This window comes from Podarcis erhardii (genome assembly GCF_964252035.2).
Source record: "Podarcis erhardii genome assembly, chromosome: 3".
Classification (NCBI taxonomy): domain Eukaryota; kingdom Metazoa; phylum Chordata; class Lepidosauria; order Squamata; family Lacertidae; genus Podarcis; species Podarcis erhardii.
The window spans coordinates 59,758,473-59,777,495 of record NC_138507.1 but is presented as its reverse complement, the minus strand read 5'-3'; the positions used below and the strand labels follow the sequence as shown (position 1 = coordinate 59,777,495).

Genomic DNA, 19,023 nt, shown 5'->3' with positions numbered 1-19,023 from the left:
TGTATCCTTTTTTCTTTCTTTTAGACCTCTGACATGCTGATTCCAGGTATCTGATAGATGCAAAATGCATAGTACTGTCTATGCAGAACCAACACACAAGACCAGCCTAAGTCAATAAATAATAATAATAATAATAATAATAATAATAATAATAATAATGTTTTAGCTGTTTCTATTTTAGTTGTAATCTACCTTAAGTTCAATCAGAGGAAAATAAGGAATATAATAATCAATCCATGTGGGACCTTCTTTTTTGCTCCTCTCGTTTCTTTCCTGCAAAAGTAATAATCCAGGTACTACTTCCCGCACTTCCAAATTTGTACTAAAATGCTGAAGCATGGCTAGTGCAAGAAGTTGCCACATATGCATATGTACTCACCCACTGACTTGCTGTGCCAGCAGTAGGTGGGTAAGGATGGGCCTAAACATGTCACAAACCATGACATTGCCCAAGAAATGCTGGGACATTGTGCTGGATTTCCATTCACTTGTAAATATGCCAGAATAAACTGTAAAAATTAGGATGTCAATTATGTACACTGTTACTGAAGAAAAACAATGCTTAGAATAGATTCCCCCTCCACTTAGGATCATATAAAACGTAGGATCACTTAGAATTTCTCTCTCACACTGAAATATATGTATTCTAGAAACACGTGTTGCTGCAGCATATACTCTTCATACAAACTGCTGCCCCACCTCTCAAACAAAACAACACAAATTTGGTAAACAAATACCATTCATTTAAAAAATGAAGTTGTAGGGTTTCACAAAACAGTAATTTATAGTTAAGAGACTGAAGGTGCAGGATTGGTGAAAGTGTCCCAGATGCTGCCACTGACAAGTCCTTTTCCAAGCAGTTCCTTGTGCATTTTCATACGAATCTCTGGACTTGACAAAAGCGCCTTTATCTGATTCAATTTGGACAACAGGGCCAACAGTTCTCTGTGCAAGGCTTCCTTTATTACATCTGCTTCATGGCTCTTCCCTAGAGAGGAGGAAAATGATACATTTTTGCATATGAGTAATTGTTGCCTAAAATGTTATGGAACGAATAAAAAGAGATGCCATCGATTGAAAAAAAAACACAAGATGCCCTTATGCATCTTTTAAATATATATAAAAGGTTATGTTTAGTCAAAAATATAATTTAAGGGTGCAAATGTTACTTAGAAATGAAGCATAGTGATACAATATTCATGAACAATTCCCATTCTATTGGGTAACAGTAGCTATGATTAATATTAGTAGTGACAATTCCATTCAACAAAATGTCTTCTTTTGTACTTCAAGTAAACAGTTGTCCAGTTCTTCAAAACAAAAATTAATGGCATTGTTTCCAGTTTGGCTAGCCCATCTTCCATTTGTTTTGTATCCACAGGGCACACAAAGAAAGCAGTGGAGATTCATATATTTTTTTCTGCAGCTGAGAACACAACGAAGCTGGCACTTTAGTAGTCAGATCTCTCCATCCTTCTGGCCCTCTCTGTCTTGCCATCTTTCCCATCATTCAGTAGTTTGTTTTTTATTCTTATCAGCCTTGATATTTGTTATCATGAAGCTCTGTAAATTAGCATCCCTCTGTTCAGACCAGGTGCCTGATAACAGACAATCACAAATCCCAACTCAAGTCAGCCAGGATAGCTCGGCAGAGCTGATCCAGGGATAGCTCGGCAGAGTCGTGGGTATTTGTAGCTGGATCATGCCTTCTTGGCCTCCTTCAAAGCACTCATTTTCTATTGTCATTCTCACTTTCCTTGCTATTGCCAATGGCTGCTTCCTCAGTTTTCACTGGGCTTTCAAAATCAGTCAGTCTGTTTTTGTTTTGGGTTTCTTCTAGGTACTGCTGCACCGCCTTGAGGACTGCATTCTCCACCAGCCTTTTGCTGAGGCTCAGCAATTCTGCATCATCTGGCTCTGCCCCTTTCTTTTCACCTACACACCACAACAGACAAAAATCAGTAAACCTGTGCAGGTGGGGAAATGGCATGCAGTACACATCTACTGGGACTAGCTGCTCAGCCTCACCTAGTTGTGACGTGCAAGCTCACCCAAAGCCACCTGAATGTCTCTGTTTACTTTCAACTCCATGAAGTCCCTCTAAATGGAAGCATAAAGAGGCTGCTTTCTCTCCTTTGTTTTTCTGTGCCCTGACCTTTCATGAATCCTAGTTGTTTTGTTGGCCTGTTTTGCTCTTGGATTCCTCCCATGTTCAAATGCTATCCAAATCCCAGTTTACTCCTTGACAATCACTTTGAAACAGCAGCACATAAAACTATAAATCTTGGTGTGGTGAATAATCTGGGAACAGTTGATGCTGCACTATTGCTGAAGGTAAGAGGGTGTGGCCCTGATCAGTACCCCATAAAGAAACTATAATAAATACTTTTAAAAACCCACAACGAGCAAAATCTGTTAATGTTCTAGTGTGAATACATTTTTACAAATAATATATAAACTGAACTGGCAACTAAAAATCCCAGAGCTCTTATCAGATATTTATATTTCTTTCATATTAAGTCCATAAATCAATGACATAATACATAAAACACCCTATTAGCTACTTTCCAATATTTATTTTCTCACCAAACTGTATCTTACAAATTAAAAAATTGAGAAGTCTGTTGAGCACGGTGAATTCAAACTTGGCTATGAAACTAACAATACCGTCTGTGTATTTATGTTTTTCATTTTAAAAGGGGACATTTGTTTTGCTTTTTGATTGCTGTATTGCTAATGGGTTCAAAATCTCAGCTAAATGCATCTATTGTGGAGGACCACTGACTGCCTCTCTAAACCCTGGAGTGAGAGACAGAGGAAACAGGGTAATATGGCAACTGCAAAGTATATAAAAGGGTGCTACAAAAGACTAAAGAACAGAACAAACTTTGCTTCCATTGTGCATTTCTTATTACAACAATCTGAACTCAAAATGACTGCTTCCCTAGGTTTCAATTCTCTAGTGTTCCCTAAAACAGCTTTCTTGTGTCACCTACACTTTGGTTTCTACTATCCTTACAAGGGGTTATAGCCAATGCTGTCCTTCCATTCGTGAAAGGCTCTTGCGTCCTGCAGATGCTTCCATGATCAGAACAGGAATAGAGCCAATTTTCACACATTCCCCCTTTTCTCCTTTGTGCAGCCTCACATGCTGCCTGCTATGCTGTTCTACAGGGTCCCTCTACCCTCTGGAGCAGAGCTGAGATATATGAGTTCCAAGAACTGTTGGAGAAAGGGGAATCAATGAAATAGATCTCCTCTTTCCTATCATTACACCTGGAGCTGGATCAAAGACCCTTCTGTGAATACAAGGACATTGTTAAAATACACCCCAAGAAGTTCATGTACAGCCACTGGAGAGTGTGCTATATTCCTCTGATTAGACAGAGCAACTATCAATAGTAAAGTGATGCCGCAGCAAGAGAAATGGGTACTGGTAGAGCAAGATGAGGACAGTACAGCATGAGTTTGTGAATAACAGTTAATTTTGCCAGAGCTGGCACTTGCCCCACACAAATTGTTGAATGCCAGATTCCATGGTTAATACATGGAAAGGTTATCAACTGTAAACATAAGTTTGAATGTATGAACAAGGCTCTAAGGGTACTGGTTTTCTGATATATCATTAGCTTTGGAGTGTTTGCCACGGTTCTTTAAAACGACGGCAATATAAGCCAAGTTAGTAGCAAGCAGGTCCCAACTTAATATGCATTCACTCAATTCCAACATTATGCTTCTGGTTGGTAAACATAATATGCATGTTTTTACCACAAAAATCAAGATGCTTATTATTAGGCAAAATAAAAATTTTATATTGTTTGAAAGGCAACAAGATGGATGCCTTTTAGCTGGACAGATTTAAAGAGATGCATATTATTATTATTATTTATTACTTAGCTTTAAGCATAATTTCTTGGGATTATTCAAAAACATGAATTGTTATCTGGCTTGTTTTGTTTATGTATTCATTTAGCAGCCTTTTAATGTGTTAAGTATGCATACAGGTGCACACAGACAATTAGCAGCAAATAATAATACATAAAAAGCCATGCAGCTGCTTCATACATTTATTCAAAGAACTCATATCAAATATCTAATGTATACACCCTCTTTATTACAAAAACAGTTTCTTAAAAGTGAAGCTCTTGGACAAAGCCAGAAAATTCATCAAGAGTCTTCGCCCAATTTTTTCCAGCAAGCTCTATAACGGCTGCAGGAGCAGGATCATTTATTCATCATTATTAAATTTCTATACTTCCCTAACTAGATAATATAATCACAAAAACAATACCGCTCTCAGTTTAAAAGGCCATAGATTGCTTAATCAGACAAAGGCCTGTATATAGAGGAACATTTTCCCCTGGTGCCTATTAAGAACTGACAATCCATCCTGCCCCATAGAAACAGTAGAATCTAAAACTTTGCTCAAGTTTGAAACTTTACTCCAGTTCAAAATAAGCATGGCAAGCCAGGGCGACCTTTGCAACAGCATCTTCTCCTAGTCATTGTGTGTTCTTTGTGTCTTTGTGTGCAAAAGCCACATAAAGCTATCTCATTATGATACAACAATATACACCCCAGGGCACATGATACCACAGAATTGTAAAGTTCAAAACAAGAAAGGACAAGACATATGTAGCCTGTAGTCTGTCAACATTTTGAAGAAGAGTTTTGCTGTTAAAACATGCTATGACTCATCCTAGAGCAGTAAGCTCAGCTATGCTGTTTTGTGAAACATCAAAAAGTCAGCTTAATTTACTATCATTCTCCCCTCCCATTTTTTCCTTCATTAGGAGCATGTCTGCACCAGCAAATTTTCAGCTTATTTTACTAGAATATATATTAACGTGGCATATGCACTCTAGTCCAGCATCCTGTCATTGCCAGGTTTTGTTGTAGTGAAGTTAGAAATTTAAAAGGGTACATTCACAAGTAATTCTAAAATTCTATGATAGTTTTTTGTTTATTTGTTCGTTTTAAATCTGATCAGACAGGAACAGAAGTAGTCTATGTCCATGATGGGTGTGCAGTAATTATATGAATTGCTCTACGCAATGAAACAGATAACAATGGGAAATTTAACAATTGTCACATAGACATAGCATTAGTGAGCCCATAGTCCATTAGATACACATTCTGCCAATGCAATCTATCCCCTTTTTAGAGGAAGCTGGCCATGTTGACAGGAACATCATACAAAGCCTTCTGTGTGCAGTAAGCGAGGCATGCAGCCTCCTGTACTCAACTTTATGTGGTCGAAATAAAGAAATTAAAATTAAAAAATTGTCCAGTGGCACCTTAGAGACCAACTAAGTTTGTTCTGGGTATAAGCTTTCGTGTGCATGCACACTTCTTCTCGAAAGCTTATACCCAGAACAAACTTAATTGGTCTTTAAGGTGCTGCTGGACAAGTTTTTAATTGTTTTCACTTATTTTGACTGTATCAGACCAACACAGCTACCTACCTAAACCAACTTTATGTAGTAGAGAATGTAATTTGTGTGTAAACTGACCCCAAGGTAAGAAAAACAACATGAGTTTTCTTGATATTTTACTGTATATCAGCATATTGTTCTATTTGCCATGTGTTAGCCAAAGGTTCAAAATGGGTTTCCTACAATCCAAACAAACATACAAAGTACATGTGACCATCAGAAAAGAAAAGAAAAAAAGAGTACTATGATCTGATGAAGACTATCTCCCCATGAAAATATAATGGCAGCTGGACTTAGGGGAAAGCATACCACAAAAACTCAATCATGATTTGATTCATAAAACTCCAAATTTCCTGTTTATTGAGCCCTCTAATGCCTTTTCACCAAGTTGGCTTGACTCTACATCCTTTGCAGAGGGGTTCAGCACAATATGAGGAAGCAAATATAATAAAACTCCAAGCAAGGAATGAATTACAACAATGAACTGGAGAAATGAGCTTGGTGATCGTTCTTTCTTTGACTTGCAACTCTGCTGATATTTAAGCAGAGCAAATAGCCACACTGACAGAAGAGTTTCCCTATTTAAATTTGTAAATGCAACACAAATAATTGGTAATGTACTACCAAGAACATGCGTTTAGAGCCCCGCCGATCCAGAATTCTCTTCTTTATCAGATGAAAATAGCAGCCTGAACCTAAAATGAGTATGGCAAGCATCTTTTGTTAGTGACTGGTCAGAATGAGATCCCCCCCCCCCCGGTGCTAACTAATAATACAAACAGCATATTGGAGAGACTATGGCATTAAAATGCAGAGGATCCACATGATCAGTCACTGTGCAGGAGGTGGGATGACAATGTGCTATGCTCTTGGCTGTGCTGGTGCTTCTGTTTGCTGGAATTGGGATGGAGTGGGGCAGTGTGACAGTGCAGGTAGGGGAAGCCCTGGGTTGAGGTAGTGATGAGCTCAGATGCACTGGGTAGGAGGACAGCGCAGCAGCAGTGCCCCACCTCATGTGCCACAACTGTGTGCGTGCGTGGATTCTTTTTAATTTGTGACAGAACTAAAAAAACTTTCTCCCAATAAACATCAACCATTTGCCAGCTCCAGGCATGGAGGAAGGAGTCATATGAATAACAGTGCAGTTGATGAAGCAAAAGTGAAACTTCTCACTGCATTAGAAGGGAAGCAACATCCATTAAAACATCATTTTTACTTCCTGGCCAGAATTTTACTTGATTTCAACATCAGTGTTTAGTCTTGATAACCAGGAACAAAAGAGAGAGGGCTCCTTCCTGTATAGCAATTTGGTAAAGGGAATTTCAATGGACACAAGCTTTTCCTAGGGCAGAGGTTGCTGCACTACAACTGCCATCATCCCTGGCCACTGGCCATGCTGGCTGGGGCTGATAGGAATTGGAGTCTTGCAGCATCTGAAGGGCTACAGGTCAACCACTCCTGCCCTAGAGGGTTGAGGAAACCTGCACCTGTTGACAATCCAGCTTCTAAACATCCATTAATAGTACTGGAACTCCATATTCCTTTGTGTTCAGTCATATGGAGTGCAGTCCTATAAATCCCACAGAGAAAAACATGGGTTATCACAAAGAAAGTGTGTTTCAGACTGTTGCCACCTCAGCTTCTCTCTCTAGGCCTAGTTGCCCTGAGACTGCAGAACTGAAAGGAAGTGCAGTTTGGCTCCATCCATCAGTCAGCAGATCAAGGGCTGATGTGTTGTGTGCATTTTTACAGTAAGAAAGGCCCACATGTCCAGACCAGGTGATACTGTTGAGGTTATATAACTGTGAGAACTGGTGTTTGAATTTGCTTGCTTTTATCTTTCCTCCCCATTCCTTTTCCCTTTTGTATCATATCTATTTGATGGTAAGTCTGGAGGCAGGTGCAATCTTTATCTTCCCATCTCTGCACAGCATCTAGAAAGTTTTAAGTGCATTATAAGTGAATAGTAATAATAAGATTACTCTGGCTATGTCCTCGTTCTTACACTAGTCTTGATCACTTAGTGAAGAAGCAGTCCTAGGGTGGGATATTAAACAGACAAAATTTGCAAACCTATTATGTCTCAAACAGCCTTGGAAATAGATGTTCCCACAAAGAGGATTCTTGCCCAGAAAATATGTATGCAAAGAGCCTATTTCCCTTTTCTATCTAATTGCAGTGGAATGGCCTTTTGTATACAGTGATAAGGGGAAACAATGAATGAAAACCTTGAGCGTTACAATAATTGGAGGGGGGGAGGGACTTCCATAGCAGTTTAAAAAACCAGCAACACATCACTCTCATATAATGGCCTTGAAATGCTTATAAATCATAAACAGGTTAAATGTTTTAAATAGACAATAGAAAAGCAACATAGTTGGATTTAAAGAATTCTATGTACCATAACGGTTGGAATACCCCCTTTTTCTCTCTGCACTTTTCTTTCTCTTCTATTTTCTCAAGCTATATTAGCATACAAAATGGCACTGCCACACTCCATCTACTGCCCACCTTCAACAGTTTGTCACCTTTGGCCATAAAGAACTCCAGTTTCTAGCATTAAAGGAAACACTACTGCAAAACACATGCCAAGAGTCAGTATAAGAAAAGCTACATGACTGGACCAGACCAAAGGTCCATCTAACTGGACACTTGTAGCATGATGTACTGTTGTTTCTCTCCCCCATGGCCATATACCCCAAACTGTGACGGAACATAGAGCAGCCCTTTGCCAGCCAGACGTTTTGGAGTACCATTAGCTCTAGCTAGCTACATGGAGGCACCAGGTTGGTGAAGACTTATACAGAAGACCCATTGTTGACTATCATGTCTCACAACCATGACAGGCCTATTGTCCCTGAACTTGCTAATCCTTTTTAAAAGGCATTTATTGTATTGGCCCTCACAATACTGAACATACTAATAATCAATTCTGATGCTTTCTAAGGAGTGGCAATAGTGTTGCTTGATTATTCTTCCTACACAATTCATAGTTGTATTCAGTTATAACTCTCCCACAGTTACAAAGCCCCAACAACTTCTTGTCTACTTGTATGTTTATCTTACATTTTCATACCACCCTTCATTGATGAGGCTCAAGGTTGGTGTATATCAGTAAAAGTCATATAAAAACAATACAATTAAATACAACTCATATATAATAAAAATAACTGCACAATTCTAAGACACAGCAGGAAAGGCTGCATTACCATTTCTCACTTCCATACAAATCCAACTGTGGGATATCAACTAACAATTCTTTACCCTAACCTTTATTCAAAAGCCTGCTGGAAGAGATGTATCTTAACCTATTTCATAAAATAATATAATTAAGAGTGCATGTGGACCTCAGTGGAGATGGAATTCTACAGGCAGTGGGCCACCACTGAAAAGGTCTGTCTCATTAGATATACATAAGGGTATTGTATTTGCCATTGTCTGTTTATTGCTTCCTCCCCTGCCTCCTTGTTGTGGTATATTAAGCAGATGTTTTCAGTGGAGATCTCATCTGTATATATTGTGAAGGTAAGATATATATATTTTTACCCCAACATGAATCACTTTCTGAATATTGAATATATTAATAGAATATACTGAATATAGTCTACATTTCTATAGCCTTGTCAACCAGTTCAAAGAAATTCTTTTTCACATTCTCTATGTCGACTTGGGTTCTTACCATGCTGTATAACTGGTTGACATATTCTAACTTTGCTACCTGAGTGTTCACCTGTGACTCCAGGTTGGTTATGAATAAGTTCAAAAGCACCAGTTTTACTACAGATTCTTTTCAAGATCACACTGTATTCCATTGCCTTCTTTCACCTGTACATAATTTAACAGCAATGAAAAGTTTTTGTTTATGAATAGGAGATAAAAAGAATTGTTTTTGTGTGTGCATACTGCTGACAAGCACTCTTACTACAAGTCTATACTTACATATAGCTAACCACAAAAAATTATTTCCACATTGAGACAATTTACTTGTTATGGTAAATTACTAGTAATAAAGCCTTTGATATACATTCCCATCCACCACTTTTCACAAGGGCACTTAAATGGAATACAGAAACTTGACAAACTAAAGAAAAGCCATTTCCCTGATGACACTTTGTTAGTTAGGAATACAACAAAACACTGCAGTCTTGCAAATACCGTATTTTTCGCCCTATAGGACGCACTTTTTCCCCTCCAAAAATGAAGGGGAAATGTGTGTGCGTCCTATGGGGCGAATGCAGGCTTTCGCTGAAGCCTGGAGAGCGAGAGGCGTCGGTGCGCACCGACCCCTCTCGCTCTCCAGGCTTCATGAAGCTATCCGCAAGCCTTGGGAGCCCGCGGGAGAGCCCACCGGGCTCGCAAGGCTTGCGGGTGGCAGCCTGCAGCGCGAAGCATGGGGTGCGCTCCGGAGCGCACCCCGGGCTTCGGGCAGATATCGGGCAGCCCCACAAGCTCGGGGGACAGCGGGGAGGCGGAGCGCCGCCATCCCGCTATTCCCCGACCTGGTTTGGAGGCTGGCGGTGGGGAGAAGCAAGCAAGCTTCTCCCCACCGCCAGCCCCACAAGCTCGGGGGACAGCGGGGAGGCAGAGCGCCGCCATCCCGCTATTCCCCGACCTGGTTTGGAGGCTGGCGGTGGGGAGAAGCAAGCAAGCTTCTCCCCACCACCAGCCCCACAAGCTCGGGGGACAGCGGGGAGGCGGAGCGCCGCCATCCCGCTATTCCCCGACCTGGTTTGGAGGCTGGCGGTGGGGAGAAGCAAGCAAGCTTCTCCCCACCGCCAGCCCCACAAGCTCGGGGGACAGCGGGGCAAGCTGCTGCCCCACGGAGGCTAGGGAGGCTGTCCCTGAAGGCAGAAGAGGGAGACGGAGCGCTCCATCTCCCTCTTCTAGCTTGATTTCCCCCCCAAAAAACTAGGTGCGTCCTATGGGGCGAAAAATACGGTACATTTTCAGCAAATTGCTGCCTACCTCTTCCTCCATTGGTTTACTCCATACTTCTCCTATGGCTTTCTCAGCTCCCCAGCATATGCCCTCTCAATCAGGAAAAGGCAGCAATGAGTTATGGTACCACCAGACCCTTCTCTCTTTCCCGCTATTAAGAGAGAAATGGAGAACTGGGGCAGGCGGCAGCCATAGCACTTCACTTCTGCAGGTAAAAGAAGGCAAGGAGAAAACTGGGTGTGCATGCAATGGCTATGGTGCTTCATTGTGACACTCCTGGGTTATAATGTCTGCTCTTTCTGCACACTTCCTGTGACTGGTGTCTGGAGGAGCTCTGATTAGCAGGTGACATCACACATAGTCAAACAAGAATACAACAGTGGATAGACCTTTATATTTCCCCACAATGCAACAGAAGCTGAATCGTTATTCAACAGTCTTCACAAACAGCAGTATATTTGCTGAGGCTGAACCAGAACAAAATCGGACGTCAGGTTCAGAATAATACGTACACGTGCACTAAGGAAATGGCCTCATGAGTGCAAGTATTTCTGCTTACTTGATGGAACATTCTCCCCCTCTTCCCCCATTTTGGAAATTTTCCCCACCCCCCACCCCCCAGAGCCAATGTGGAGGAGAGCCCCATTGTACTAACAGGACTCACTGTTCTGGCTCCTGTTAGCTTAAGTTTATTAAGTCATACTTGGTCTTTAACACTGCAGAAACTACCTGTCATTTCCCTTGTGCTCCTTCTCTATTTCTTTCCCTCACCCCCTTTCCATCCCAATGTCCTCTACTAGAAACTTTTCTTAGTATATGTAGCCAAGCTTAGAATGACATACCACAATGGTACTAGTCTCATCAGATATGCAAATCAGCACCATGATTTGGCCATTTAAATTTCCCCCTTCCCATGTGAACCAGCTGATTAATTGAAGTGTGCCAAGCTGTGCCGTGCTATTTCTTCCAGTACACTTTGCCCCTTGATTACTCCAGAACAGTGGCAAATTGCATGGCTGGAACACTGTGATGGAGTACATATTCAGATCCGTTAGGGATATAAATTTGCAGAAGTCTCTGTACCTTCCTCCTTACAGACACTTGCATACACTTTAACTTTCACTCTCATGTATTTATAGCACCAGCCCCAGTTAATGGGGTACTGGACCTGTCAAAGTTCTATTGTGATAGGTTTGCTAGGCACTATGAGAACAAAATTGCTTGTCTTTATGCTGATCTTGATGCCAGTGTCTGGGGAGGTGTTCTTATTAAATTACGCAGGATCAGTTCCAGTTATGAAGGTCTGAGGATGTGGGAAAGGTGCTTGTGGCTCTCCATCCCACAACTTGACACCTGCTCATCTTTGCTTCTTATGTAAATTGGGAGTGGGGGTGGGGCAGACTGGGCGGATCCAGGGAGAGTGTGACCATGTTGCTCCTGTTGGAATATATCAATGCCTTTTGTTACCGTTGATCATGGTATCTTCGTGGACTATAATGTGAGCTGGAGGTTGGAGACACAGTTCTGTAAGTGGTTCTGCTCCTACTGGTCTTAGAAAATAGCTCTGGGAGAAATATGTGTCCACACCCTGGCAGTTGCAAGGTGCTGCAAGACCCTGTTTTATTCCCAATGATAATTAACATCCGTATGAAGCTGTTGGAGCATCATCAGGAGATCTGAGGCACAGTGTCAACAGTATGCGGATGACACCCACCTCTATTTCTCCATTAAACATGACTCAGGAGAGGCCGTGCACAAGCTGAACCAGTGCCTGGACATATTGGTGATGGCCAATAAATTGAAGCTAAGTGGACCTGCAAAAAGTACACACACTCCTACTGTAATTGCCTTACCATTCAAGAGTATTTTCATTATTCCCAACATAGGTCAAGTGAAACTCACACTTGTTGCACATGGCAAGCATGTAACTGGATCCGCATAAGTGGTCTTGCTAGCCAACATGGCTATTGGTTCTGGCTATTGGTTGTGCTTGCTGGGGCTGATGGTATGTTAGTTCCATAACGTCTGGAAGGCACTGTGTTCGCTAGCCTTGTAGCAGACCATTATCTGATGTGAGTGTGTGGAGTTGGCCTGGGGATGGGGTCATACCTTATTGTAAATTGCCTCATGAAGGGCAACTGCTTTATCATATAAAATTGTCCATAGAATTGTATCCAATTGTCCAGACATATTTATTATATTATATTAATGTACCATTTCCCAAATGCTTTATAACATGGCTAATTAATATTTGCTGCCACATGCCAAAATTCCCCCCTCTCCAAGAAGACCTGCCTGTCTTCTTTTCTCCTCAGCCTTTCATCAACCTGTCTAACTGTTAATTCCAAGGCTCAGTTGTCAATTTTGCCATTTGGCCTGGAATAAGGCATGGCTTTTTATAGTTCATTTGGTTCTGTGAGCTCTTGGTCTTTGCTTTCAAGAGGCTGCTGCAAAAAGCAAGCAAAAACCCCACTGGTTTGTTCCACCTGCCAGTTCTATAAGCCAGAAACTTTCCTGGCTGTCATTTCTGATTAATTTATGTCTACTCTGGTGATTGTATATTGACCACCCTTGTTGAGCTGCTAAACCTGTGTCTGAGCCTACTTTGCCTTCTTCCTGTATACATATTATGGCCTAGAACTGATCATCCAGGGGTGGGGAACCTTTATCCTTCCATATGTTGCTGGACTACAGCTCCCTTCATTCCTGACCACTGGACATGATGGGTGGAGCTGATGGGAGATGGGAGTCCAACAACATCTCCTCTAAATCTAATAAATACAGGTAACAATCTAAACTGTGTGATAAAGTTTAATTTTGCAAATACTGCATTCAACAGTATTCATATACTACATAGTTTTAATGACTGATGGGGGTGGCAGAGAACAGCTAGAAGGGGAGTTTGAATGTGTCTCTGGCTCCTTTTGAAATATACTGGATATAAAAGCTGGAAGTTATATTTCTCATCACAAAACAAAGAGTATAATGTTACTCCCTGGCTCTGCCTATTATGTAAAATATAGAAATGATGTAACCAAATATCCCTTTTAATCCACATCTTTCTGAAGTGAAAGTATTGTATTTACGGTAAGTAATCATGTACCACACAGCCTTCGGAACAGTTACCCTTTTCCTAGGGAGCTAATAAGGTAATAAGCATCAACAACAAAGCCTCTGCCCACTGCATCATCATATCCTAACAGCCTGTTATGTCAGCTTGGTATCACTGAGGAGAATATTTTCTTCATTGGCCAAATTATTCCCACTGGATAATTTTCTTGCACAATATGCTATTTGCTTAGAACATGATATGTCACCCATTCTTGTCTTCATATTACTCTTTTGTGATGTCAAAGTTTGGGTTCAGACTTAGTCATGCTTAGGGAGGACCCACTGAAATCAACAGAACTTATGTCAGTCATGACTAACTTGAGTCCCATTTATTTCAGTGGGTGTAACTCTAAACATGACTATGTCTACATCTAACCCAATGTTTTGTACGCTCAACCCATTCTCAACTTTCTCCATCCAACCTAACTTCAATCCAGCTGTTATCCTACACCCAAACATTGAACTTCTGGACAACCTGTTTGCATTCTCCAACTCCTTCCCCCGCCCTCAACTCCAGCCAAAATGCTCACAATCTGGTTTCTTATGGGTGTGCTGTTATACAGAAGCTTGTGAAATAATTTGAAATATATTGTACAATCTTTTATTCCACACTAACATTGTCTTTTTTGCATTAAAAATGTTAATCTATAATTAGGAGAAAGATATTTAAGTGGCTACCTTATGGGACTACCACATCTAATATTATAGGTCAGCTAACAGAGGTTTATTTCCATGTAAGTGTTATAGCACTGGAGCCTTAGGCTGCAATCGGGACCCCACGTACCTAATAATAAGTCCCACTGAACTCACTAGGACTTACTTCTGAGTAGACATACTTAGATTTGCAGCCATAGTCATTAATTTTATTTATTAACGGACACCTTCCAAGTTTTTGCTAGGACCAAATATATGAAGCTGATTAAAACAATTTGGAAACAGTGTGACAGACATGGTGTGGCTTGATTTTCTAAGAGGAAAACGGAAATATTTTGGTTAGTAAAAAGTCAACTGTAAATTTGTCACTATGTAGCCAAGGTTGGTACAAATATTGCACCGAAGCACATAATCAATTAATCAATCAATCTGAAAACTGAAGTCAAATCACTTACATTTTGTTAGCACAATTTTATTCTCTGGTGCACCTAACTCACTGCAATGTGAGCTAAAATAGAAGCAGATCTAGTAATTATTCCAAAAAGAATATTGTATCTGTATGGATGCCATGCATTTATAATAAACAAAAGTGCTATTGAATCATTTTCTCATCCTCAAAGTGTAACAGCAACAAAAATATTCTGGCTTTTCAAACCTCCATGTATGTTACATTTGGCTAATAATCACTGCCCTTAAAAGAGATTAGTCTTTAGTGGGCAAATATTGCCCTATCCCAAAGTATATACCTGGTAAGTTAAACAAATATACACCCTGATGCACTGTTAAGATATCATCTTTACTATTCACTAACAAAACAACCTTCAAAGAGTAATCAGAATACAATTCCTCTCAGTTACAAACAAATCTAATAAACTGAGCATATATAGCTATATATTCAGACATTTATCTTTTACCTACCTGCACTCAAACTCTTGAAGCAAAGTATTTAATTTAAAGGGGGAACCTCACCCCAAATAAATAAAGCTGTCTTTCCCCAGCTTTAAACAGCACTCTGGAATACTGCAGCCAGTATTTAGGAAGACTCTGGCACTAGACAAAGCAGTCAGACTTACTGATTTTCTCCTCATCTCTCCCAAAAGGATAGCAGCAGAGTTGACCCATGGCATCTACAGCTTTATTTTCGTCCTTGCCCTTGCAGTGTGTACACCCCAAACTGCAAAGTGGAGAGCAATCTGGAGTCTAAAGGAAAACTGTTCATTCTACTCCAAGGAAGAGAGAAAAGCACACACAGAGGCGAGGAAAAGGGAAAGCAAGCGAGCTGTGTGCTGTGATGAACGAACAAGGCTCCACCTCCTTGTCCTTGTGTAAAATGCTTTAGCACAGATAGTTGAAGAGAGGGGGAAACTCACTTTTTAATCTGGACTGATTAACAGAGGCATGATTCTCCAAGCACACACCTCACCTCATACATTTTACAGGGCTTCCTTGCACAGGGATTTTAAAGAAATAAGACATTGTGCTTTGCCACTATCAAGTAAATATATATTAAAATAGCTAGTTGTTGTTTTTTTTAAAAAAATCAGTTTTTATTCATCTTAGAGTTCATAAAGTGCTAGAGCTAGTGTTGCCTTAACATCTTTTTTTATTTTTCTGGGTGTCCTCTGCTTTTAAAAGCTGCATGACTGGCAGAAATGTAACAGGTGCAGCTTCTTCTATCACTAAATCAGCAAAAAGTCACATCTGTTAAATTCTTGTCTGTTAAATGACATTTGAAGAAATAGGAACTCTACCAGAAAAAGGTGGTAACTCTACTTGGCTTTTCTATCTATTCTAGCTACCTATTCTACTTGGGAATTATAACTCTCTTTCACTTCCCCTTGCCCTGCCATATTTAAGCTCTCAGAGAATGTAAAGTCCCATTAGACTCCAACTAACACTAAATTTAAATGATGCCTCATTGTAATTCTGTAATTAATGACAGAAAAATTAATGTAAAGTAAGAAAATACTTATTAGAGCATGTCCTCCAACATGTCCTGCAAATGCTCCATAAGCAGAAAGGTAAAGGACCCCTGGACGGTTAAGTCCAGTCAAAGGTGACTATGGGGACAGCTTTCCGGATTATGTGGCCGGCTGATCAAAACCGCTTCTGGCTCAATGGGACACTGTGATGAGTGCCAGAGTGCATGGAAGTGCAGTTTACCTTCCCGCCACAACGCTACCTTTTATCTACTTGCACTGGTATGCTTTCGAACTGCTAGGTAGGCAGAAGCTGGGACAGAGCAATGGGAGCTCACCCCATTGTGTGGATTCGAACTGCCGACCTTCCGATTGGCAAGCCCAAGAGGCTCAATGGTTTAGACCAGGGGTAAGCAACCTAAGGCCTGTGGGCTGGATATGGCCCAATCAGATTCTCAATCCAGCCCATGGAAAGTCCGGGAATCAGTGTGTTTTTACATGAGTAGAATGTGTGCTTTTATTTAAAATGCATTGCTGGGTTATTTGTGGGGCATAGGAATTTGTTCATTTCCCCCCAAAAAATATAGTCTGGCCCCCCACATGGTCTGAGGGACGGTGGCCCGGCCCACAGCTAGAAAAGGTTGCTGACCCCTAGTTTAGACTACACTGCCACCCACTCCCCTAGCAGAAACAGTGACAGGAACTGGACTGAGAGAGCAAAGAGTTGAGAAGATGTCCATGAGATAGATCACTTTACTGCCTTAAAGAACCGTGAAGTTGTTTTTTCTCCAGTGTGTTTCACAGTGCTTCCACCACCTCACCCCACCATTCATCTTAACAAGGTTTAATTTATTTTCGTTTGTGTACATACCAGGGGGCATTGACATGCAGGCATGTCCATGCAAAGGCGTTCACACTTTGGCGGGAGACAAAGAAAACTGCAAACTAGAAGATTCCACAACCTCACCATCTTGTTCCTTTGTTTCACCACTCTTATATCTTTACCTAACACTTCAGTGCCCCTATGTGATAGCCCATAAAAACATGTAAGACCTGGCAGAGATCACATGACTTGGCAAAGATCACATGGCGACAGAGATTTATGAATCAGGGTGGCCTAAACCAGTGTTTCCCAACCTTGGGTCTTCAACTGTTTTTGGACTACAATTCCCATCACCCCTGACCACTGATCTTGCTAGCTAGGGATGATGGGAGTTGGAGTCCAGAAATAGGTGGAGATCCAAGGTTGGGAAACACTGGCCTAAACACATGGCTCTCTTTGATCTTCAATTTTGGATAAAACCTCATTGATCTTAGGATGACAAGAATCTTTGTTGTTGTTTTTACAATATCATTAACAATTAGCAAGTTGCTTCAGTATCACCAACATACAAAAGCAGAGGGGTTTTATTTTAAAAAAATATTTAATTGTACCCATGTGTTATAACAATCTGAAAAGAACACAGTGTCCTAACAATGTTGAGGGCTGTCCCATTATCATTTTGCTGCCAAAGCAGGGACAGGAGAAGTCAGATGGTGCCTCCGTGGAAATACTGGCATTTTCTTTTTAAAAATAGAATACTAGGAATACAGCAACCTCCTAAACCATTCCGATATGACAGAATGGATTGTAAAACTGTATCAGGCATGGTAACAGATTCATCTGCATTTTGTAATAAAGCATGTCTTATCTAAGCAGAAATTGTCAGCCTGTCTAATCACGAGTTTGGGAAAACACATGACCCATATTCTAAAGTACAAATGAATTAAACATGACTGCTTAACACACATCTACAGGGCATAAGTAAAAACCAGCCATTAAAGCAAGGGAGAATATTTCTGACAGTAACGAGTTTCAGTCATCCTTTTCGGGGCATCCAAGAACTGCACGTGCACCAATTAATATACAAAGCAAGCCAGAAAGGGGGGAGAAGTGCAGTAAAAGCCAGTGCCAATGTCAATGAACACTTCTGATCCCTGTGAATCTGTGTCAAAAGCAATCCAGCCGATTTCAAAGGGAGAGTTAAGAATGTGCTTAAAGTTTTCACACAGAATTTAATTAAACTTCAAGATGCATAACTTCAACTGGATTGTCCCCGTGAGAGTTAATGAAGTGGAGCAGGCAAACATATGAGCTGAGCTTGCCCAGTGTGAATCATATCTCTGTCATGAACTTACTAAATGGCTGTCTGGTAAGCTACTATTTCTCAGACTCAGTGTCCCTCCCACTCCCAATATGCAACACAGAGATAATTATGCTGACCTACCTTACAGGGTTGTTGAAAGGATTACTAAGAACATGTATATGAAACAGTACAAGCAAACTAAAGTGCTGTTCCACAGTTACCGTATTTTACGTCCCATAGGACGCTCCATCCCATAGGACGCACCTAGTTTTTTGGGGGGGAAATAAAGGGAATTTTTTCCCCTTTATTCCCCCCCCCCAAAAGCTGGTCGGGGAAACCGAACCAGGTCGTGGAACAGCGGAATGGCGGCGCTGCAGGGCTTCCCACGCTGCAGATGACTGGCCGGCGCGCGGGGCGCTCTGCTTCAGGGCGCCCCGCCCACCGGGCGGCAGGCTGCTATCCGCAGCGTGGGGAGCCCTGTGGGGAACTCCCGCAGGGCTGCCTAGGCTGCGGATGTGTTCCCGAAGCGCCGGGCGCTCTGCATTCAGGGCGCCCGACGCTCCGGGAAGCAGGCTGCTCAGCCTAGACATCCCTGCGGGACCTCCCGCAGGGCTGCCTAGGCTGCGGATGTGTTCCCGAAGCACCGGGCGCTCTGCTTTCAGGGCGCCCGGTGCTCCGGGAAGCAGGCTACTATCCGCAGCCTAGACAGCCCTGCGGGAACTCCCGCAGGGCTGCCTAGGCTGCTGATGTCTTCCTGAAGCCTGTAGAGAGAGAGGGGTCAGTGCACACCGACCCCTCTCGCTCTCCAAGCTTCAGCGAAAGCCTGCATTCGCCCCATAG

The 19,023-nt window shown here is 41.6% G+C and overlaps 1 protein-coding gene across 3 annotated transcripts in view; it reads right to left on the bottom strand.

The window, feature by feature from the left end:
• Positions 1-721: 721 nt before the first annotated feature.
• Positions 722-19,023, bottom strand: part of AKAP7 (A-kinase anchoring protein 7) — a 78,525-nt gene continuing 60,223 nt past the window's right edge. For 2 of the 3 annotated variants that reach the window (XM_081855353.1, XM_081855357.1), the window contains exon 8: positions 845-1,935. In XM_081855353.1, the coding sequence (XP_081711479.1) occupies positions 1,730-1,935 (206 nt within the window). In that variant the 3' untranslated portion in view covers positions 845-1,729. Of the gene's footprint in view, positions 1,936-19,023 lie in introns of all 3 variants that reach the window. The other variant, XM_081855354.1, reaches the window with a different exon arrangement.